The sequence below is a fragment of the Malus domestica genome, chromosome 10 (assembly GCF_042453785.1).
Source record: "Malus domestica chromosome 10, GDT2T_hap1".
NCBI classification, from domain to species: domain Eukaryota; kingdom Viridiplantae; phylum Streptophyta; class Magnoliopsida; order Rosales; family Rosaceae; genus Malus; species Malus domestica.
Genome location: NC_091670.1, coordinates 23,249,975 through 23,257,678, shown reverse-complemented (window position 1 = coordinate 23,257,678; position 7,704 = coordinate 23,249,975). Strand labels below are relative to the sequence as shown.

The 7,704-nt window shown below is 38.0% G+C and overlaps 1 protein-coding gene across 1 annotated transcript; it reads right to left on the bottom strand.

Moving 5' to 3' along the window:
* Positions 1–1,446: 1,446 nt before the first annotated feature.
* Positions 1,447–4,388, bottom strand: LOC114827644 (uncharacterized). The gene is made up of 3 exons (XM_070805888.1): positions 3,615–4,388; positions 2,465–2,584; positions 1,447–1,913 (listed from the first exon to the last, which is right to left on the bottom strand). Exons 1-3 carry the CDS (start codon positions 4,170–4,172, stop codon positions 1,902–1,904), a joined length of 690 nt encoding a protein of 229 aa, XP_070661989.1. The 5' UTR covers positions 4,173–4,388; the 3' UTR covers positions 1,447–1,901.
* Positions 4,389–7,704: the final 3,316 nt, after the last annotated feature.

Genomic DNA, 7,704 nt, shown 5'->3' with positions numbered 1-7,704 from the left:
GTCGTCTTTTGTGTTAATTTGTAATCTTAACTGGTTTTGTTGTGTTGTGTCAATTAGTTAAATTAAGCGGTACATCCAATTGGGGCTTATAAACATTTTAATTCTCCTTAAAAATCTAAGGGCATTTAATCAGGATTTTAAGTGATTCTTTAAAGTTTAAGGGGTATTCGATCATGATTTTTAAGAAATTCATACGTTCCAAATGTATTCATTTAGAAATTGATTCCAAGAGATTTTTAAAAAGTTGGGAAACTTGAAAAAATTAGAAATATTTCACATAATATTTTAAACATTCTCAAATCGCTCCCTGAAAATTTGAGAGAATTCACTTAAAATTTTACATAAAAGTTTTAAAAATTATTAAACTTCATTAAAATTCATAAATTTTTAAATCTATTATAATCCTTTAAAATCTGAATGGAGTAAAAAATTCAAATCTAAACCTAATATGAAACAATCACTAAATTACATAGAATTTCTAAACCAAATCTAACAAAGATCAATTACAATTCTAATACGATGTTGTAATTACTTGGAGTTTTTTAGGGCAATATGTAACACCCACCCCCATTTATAAAAATATATTTGTGTAATTATCCCCTAAACATTTTAATATATCAAATTGGTCCTCTTTGACTACCCAATCAAGATCCAAAACATTGGATCCCTTTCTTTCTGAAGTGGCCACGTGGCAGCCCCCCCTCCACTCTTCTCTTTTCTCTCTCTGTTCCCCCGTGACTCCCTTCTTCTTTTCTTCTTCTTTCTGTTTTTTTTTCTTTTTCTTCTGTCTCCCTCTCGACTCTCTCTCATATCTCCCTCATCTCTCTTCTCTGCACCGCAGCACGCACGCACCCATCTCCCTGCGCGAGGAACATCACCATCACCATCTCGTCCGTCGTCCCCATCGACGCTCTCTACTTCCTCTTCCTCCGGCTCTCCCAACTCCGCCTACATCTTCCTCTCCGTCTCCTTCATCCAGATGCTCAAGGCCCTCATGCCCGTCACCGTCTACTCCATCGGCGTCGGCGTCGCCTTTCAAGCAATGTCGCGATATTATCGATATTATCAATATTATCTCGATTTTTTGACGAAAACCTATTGGATGTGTGGAAATATCGGACTCCGAAAAAAACGATAATATCAACGAAATATCGTCGATATTATCGATTTTTTATACCCTGCAAGAAACATAGGAAAACTTGTATCGAAGAATTAAGAAACAAAATCTCAACATAAAAATTGCAAGTAGCTTGCAAAGTAAATGGTTTGCAAGCCTAAATCAAACCAATCCAAGTATGATTTGAACCCTAAACCGAACCAGACCGTAGTAATGGGCGCACTTTTTCGCTTTCTTTTTTCTTCTCGCCTTCGTGAGAAGTTGAGGGTTTGAAGAGTTGGTTGAGCAACAAATAAATTGCAAATCAGAAACTAATCAGAAAGATAATGTAAAAAAAAAATATTAAAATATGATAGACACCCACCATTAGTACATGCGTACAATAATTTGGCTGTTTCGCTAAAAATATGATAGACACCCACCATTCTGCTATGTCCCAGAAAACTGGGTTGTTAATTTTGGATTTCTAACAAAAAATAAAAAGATAGAAATGCTAAAACAACAATTACCAATTTTACAGCAGACTATCTGAACAAAAGTTCAGAAAATACGTAGGGAGTTGATTAGGCTAATTGAACGAAGAGAGTTGATTAGGCTAATCAAACGAAGATTGCATATTCTTCAGATCGTGTTTCCAGAAGCAGACATTGCACATATAGTATGGCAGAAACCTTTTATGCGTTTCAAATTGCAAATGCACATCGGTGGACATGATGATGAAATCGACAAAACAAACCCAGGAGAAAAACTCAGATGCCCATTGCATGGTGAGGATGTTAGGCGATCACTCAGCAAGCTGCACATTTGAAGGTAGGAATTAGGCTAGCTTTATAGTTACAAAAAATATCTGAACTAGTTACATAACATTCTACACATCCGAACATGTAACACACAAATCCATCACCGACGCTTTACATCACAGATTTAAGCTTAGCCCATGCCCATTAACTACTTAAATGCCATCACCATGCGTCAACATATTTAACAAAGCACTGTGAAGAAACAACAATCCCAACTCCATTTCATCGGGACATTCCGAACTAAATAGGTACTATGTTGTCGTTGCAGCATATGCCTCCACGGGAGTCAAGCTCAAAGTGACAGGTATTTCATGGGCTATCCACTCTAAAATACGGGGTCTGAAATTAAATTTACTTTACCAGAAAAAAAACAGCATAAGTAAGCCCTAGCATCTAGTTTTGGGGAGTTAAGACATTATTATAAGGTTGGCATTGCCATTTTATGATTGTACTGACGGTTTTTTGTATAAAGTATATAACTTAGGTAGACTAGTGCAACTAATTATCACACAAGCAATGACTATATATATCTGAGACGAAACTCAACCTGATTTAGAGGATTATCCGGAGATTTCTTCCAAAGCTTCCATATCATATCCTTGTATTGGTTGTGTGTAAGACCTGGTTTCTCTTCCTTCAGCCTCGGGAGCTCAGCTTCTTCAAAAGCCTACAATTATTACACGAAATTGTCACAAGAAATCACTATGTCAAAATTTCATAAGACCGAAGCAGTAAACACCAAGAGATAAGATTGATTAGGCTGACTTATCAACGAAAGTTTTAAAAAGACATAGTTGGAAAAGTTCCATGGCTCTTAACAAAAGAAATCAGTGATCCTAAGAATATGACTTAGCTTCTACCAATCCCCACCTAAAATTATTATACTTCAAGAAACGCCAACAATTAACATTATACTTCATTAGCAGATGACAACACTGTCCTGTAGAAGTGGGGCAGGAACAACAATTTTACCAAAATCATATTTTAAGTTGCCGTTCCAGAAGAGGGATCACACATTAGATACATTCGTCAGTCTACACAAAACAACATGCATTTGATATCAAATTCTATGCACAGAGCACACTACATCATAAATTGGTGCAACGTGAATTCCTTTTATTGGACCCTGGCTGGAAATTGCAGAGATTGTGAGTATAAAGAATGATTCTGAAAGCCCAAGTTCATAGCTTTAAGCTACATTTGAGCACCATGATGAAACGGAAAGTGCTCAGGACTGGATAGGCAACCCATCCGTCCAAAAGAGGTGTTGTACTAACGATTCACACTGCTAAGATTTCAGAGCCAACACAAGCAATCAAGCACACTCATACACACCGACGCTTTGAGTCGCTGATCACGACCAACTGAGCAAAATGGACATCATCGCAACTGACACTTAGAAGGCTTTCATTTGCATTCATTCGTATGGCATGTTTTCAATGCCGAGTCGGATTCCTTACTCAGATAATACCCAGAGCTTCAAGCTAGTACAGTACCATTCCTAATTCCTAAAGCTCAGTTATTCGATACAAACTACAACAATTCTTTTCCGAATCCGAATGCATTAGATTTTAGGTTTCAAAGCTATCAAGGAAAGCATTACTATCCAAAAACAAATTGAAACCGATGTAATCCAGTACCCCTAACCAAACAAACCCTAAATTCTCCCAATAACAAAAAAAAAAAATACACCGCACCTTAAACGAAGCCTTGAGCCTCCTCTCCGGGTGCCGATCCACCGGCAAGCTCTCCGCCACGGACATCTTCGCAACCGCCTCCTCCACCGACCTAGCCTCAATAAAAGTATCATCCCGATTCTTATTCTCTACCACCACCATCCTCTCATACTCCTCCTCCTCGGCCGTACGGCTCTGCTTCTTCTTCACCTCATCCGATTTCTTCTCCAACGCCGCCTGCTCCTCCTCTTTCCGCCGTCTCAGCTCGGCCTCGGTCACCTTAGGAACCGGGATCGTGACTCGGCCGACCTTCTTATCGGGCTTCTTTGCCGCCTTTTCGAGCTCCTTCTCCTCCAGCTCCGCCAATCGGCGGGCCTCGGCTTTCCGCGCGGCGGCCTCCGCCCGTTTCTCGGCTTCTTCCTCGCGCTTCTTGGCCGCGCGGGACTTGCTGCCCTCCGCCTCGCGCCAGTACTGCTCGTCCTTCTCGCGAGACTCGCGCTCCTTGCGCTCGGCTTCGGTGGAGCTCTTCCGAGCCTTGGCGGCCTCCGCCTTGCTGTTCACACCCATCTTTTTCGGCATGTTTTTCGTGCACACACTTTAGGGTTTTGATCGTCTGCGACGACTGTGGTGATATTCTCCGACTCCGTTCAACAGCGATGTGATGTGAAGAGTTACTGGGACTCTGGGAACGTGTTCCGTTCACAGACAGCGACGGGACAAAAATAAAAGGCGGTTGCGGTTTATGGGTAGCAAGCTAAGTGGGCCTTAACTGGGCTAAATCAAAAGGCCCAAAATACTGAATCTAGTCTAGACTCGCGCTGCTTAATAAGCCAAAGGCTAGCCTAAATTCCATCCTCCCCGATGACAAATCAATTATTATTTCCCTAACCATGCTACAATTTTCCCCAAGTGCCTATTAAGCCTTAACATTTTTTTCATAAGAGAAAATGATAATGAGACTCTTTTAAAGTGGGATTTTTCATAGTTATCTATCAAATCACAATTTAACGTTAATTTTCGTGCTAATATTATAAAGGGTAAAAGACTGTTTCTACCCTCATGTTTCGTGGTTTTCAACATTTAGTACATCAAGTTTTTTTCATCTCAGAGTCATATCTAAGGTGTAAATTTTGGGACAGTCTCATACATCCGTTAGTCAAACTGTTAAATGTGCCGTTAATTGTGACGTGGCGCCCATATGAACAATGATTGGGCGCCACGTGTCAACCACGTTTTTTTTTTTTCTTTCTTTCTTCTTTCTTCTTCTTCCTCCAACCAACTTTTTTTTTCCTTCTTCCTTCCTCCTTCTTCCTTCCCCTTCTTTCCCTTCTTCTCCTTCTTCCTTCTTTTCTTCCTTCTCCCTTCTCCTTCTCCTTCTTCTTCCTCTAAATCTGGGGAAGTTTCTTTTTCTTTTCTTTTTTCCTTCTTCCTCCTCCCTCCTCCTTCCTCCTTCTTCCTTCCTCTTCTTCTTCTTCTTCCTCCGAATCTGCCCAAATTCGGTTTTTTTTTTTCTTCCTTCTTCTTCTCCTTCTTCCTTCCTCCTTCCTTCTTCTTCCTTCCTCCTTCCTTCTTCTTCCTTCTTCCTTCTTCCTTCCCCTTCTTCTCCTTCTTCCTTCTTCTTCCTTCTTCTTCCTCCGAATCTGGGGAAGATGAAGGTTTTTTTTTTTTTTTTTTGAGGAAGATGAAGAAGAAGGAAGAAGGAAGAAGGAGAAGAAGGGGAAGGAGAAGAAGGGGAAGGAAGAAGGAGGAAGGAAGAAGGAGAAGAAGAAGGAGGAAGAAGAAGAAAGAAGAAAAAAAAAGTTGCAGTCGGAGGAAGAATAAAAAGAAGAAAGAAGAAAAAAGAAAAAAGAAGAAAAAAAAAAGCCGAATCTGGGCAGATTCGGAGGAAGAAGAAAGGAGAAAGAAGGAGGAAAAAAAACTTCCCCAGATTTGGAGGAAGAAGGAGAAGGAGAAGAAGGGGAAGGAAGAAAAAGAAAGAAGAAGAAAAAAAACCGAATCTAGGCAGATTCAGAGGAAGAAGAAGGAAGAAGGAGGAAGGAGAAGGAGGAAGGAGAAGGAAGAAGGAAGAAGGAGGAAGAAGAAAAAAAAATAAAAAAAACTTCCCCAGATTCGGAGGAAGAAGAAAGAGAAGGAGAAGGGAGAAGGAAGAAGAAGGAAGAAGGAGAAGAAGGGGAAGGAAGAAGGAGGAAGGAAGAAGGAAAGGAGGAAGAAAAAAAAAAAAGTTGCAGTCGAAGGAAGAAGAAGAAGAAGAAGAAAGAAGAAAAAAGAAAAAAAAAACGTGGCTGACACATGGCACCCAATCATTGTCCACATGAGCACCACGTCACAATTAACGGCATATTTAACAGTTTGACTAACGGATGTATGAGACTGTTCCAAAATTTACACTTTAGGTATGACTCTGAGACGAAAAAAACTTGATGTACTAAATGTTGAAAACCATGAAACATGAGGGTAGTAAACAGTCTTTTATCCTATTATAAAACATTATGAAGAAAAAAATATAAGTTGACAAAGAGTCCATAGAAAGTCCCACTTTTAAGAGAGTCATCTTACCATTTCTCCTTGCCATAATATTGAATTGTCATAGTGAGCTCATTGGAACCTTTTTCTTTATATAAATGATAATACGGAGAGATTGAAATGCCCTTGTATTGATTATCGAACTTTTTGGAATTTTTGAGTTTTTGGTTTTTATGGGGTTGTGTTTGTGTATTTCATTTTTTATGCCTAATGTCATGTGCAAGTCACATAATCGCTTTCAATGGTGATCCTAACATGTTCGGATTTTGCTTGAAAGAATTGTAATCTATTTAAGGATGTAAAATGATAAAAGTTTATAATTAGGTTAAGTTTGGACTCAAGTGATTAAAAGTATTTATCTTTTTATCTGAAATCTTAAATTTGGTTCCCTTCTCTTAGTATCATAATGACCAAGAATTCTTTGGAAAACCATTAGCCTCCATAGAGCATCAAAAGGGAAAGTTGTCATGGGTGGAGAAAGAAGTAGAACAACCTCTGTTTCCCCTCCTCTCGACTCATTATCTTTTTGCAACGCAACATCGATCTTTGTTTTATTTACAGTTCCTCATTGGAGTTGCAATTGCTTACATTCAAAAAGTGTTCCCTCCAAGTTGATTGGTAGTTATGTGCACATATCTCTTATATGGCACGTCATGAGGTACTTGTCACACCCTACATATTTGCACAATATGGTTGCTTCTAAATTGGCCAACTCGACGGCATTATTATTTATTTTAAGTCTTTTTGGTTTGAGAAGGGCCTCAAATTTCATCTCTAGTACTATTTTAAAAGTTTTTACTTTTCCAAAAGTTCTAATAAAACCATTATCGTTTCATTGTTAAAAATTCAAACAAATAATCACAAATCATGAAAGTTTTTAACACATATCTACTCGCAGTTTAAATGTTGAACGAATATGAAAGGGTTAGGTCCATCATGCATATGAGTCAACAGCTGAAGATTATAAGTTGGGTTAATCTTAGTTTACTACTCTAAAATTTTTTGGTTTTCAACATTTGGTCCTTAAAGTTTCTTCATAGTACCTAAAATCATAATTTTAGGACACTTTCATATATCCATTAAGTTTGTTGTTAAATCATCCATTAACTGGTGACATGGCATCTATGTGGATAATAACTAGATGTCACGTGTTAATATGGGACCTATGTAAAGTCATTGTCCACTTGGATGCCACATCACTAGTTAACAGCTGATTTAATAGCAACCTTAACGAATGTATGAAAGTATCCCAAAATTATGACTTTAGGTACCACTCTGGGATAAAAAAAATGAACTTTTATGAAAGGGGCTTGAACTAAGTTTATTTTAATAAAAAAACCATGATATAACTTTATTTAATTGAAAAGACTTAAATTTTAATGAAAAACCCTTAAATTTTAATAAAAAGACAAAAGAACTTAAATTTTAATGAAAAAGACATAATTTTAAAATTAAAAAAAAAATAATGCGCGGAACCATGTATCCTCACACTGTTTATGAAATTTCTACACTGTTTATGAAACTTACTGCACTATTTATGAAAATTTATACACTATTTATGAAACTTAATACACTATTCATAAAACTT

Excerpts from the sequence above, each read along its gene's own strand:
- LOC114827644 (XM_070805888.1), bottom strand. The coding sequence starts at position 4,172 with ATGCCGAAAAAGATGGGTGTGAACAGCAAGGCGGAGGCCGCCAAGGCT. Across the intron at positions 2,585-3,614 it reads GGCTCAAGGCTTCGTTTAAG|GCTTTTGAAGAAGCTGAGCT; the intron begins GTGCGGTGTATT and ends TAATAATTGTAG.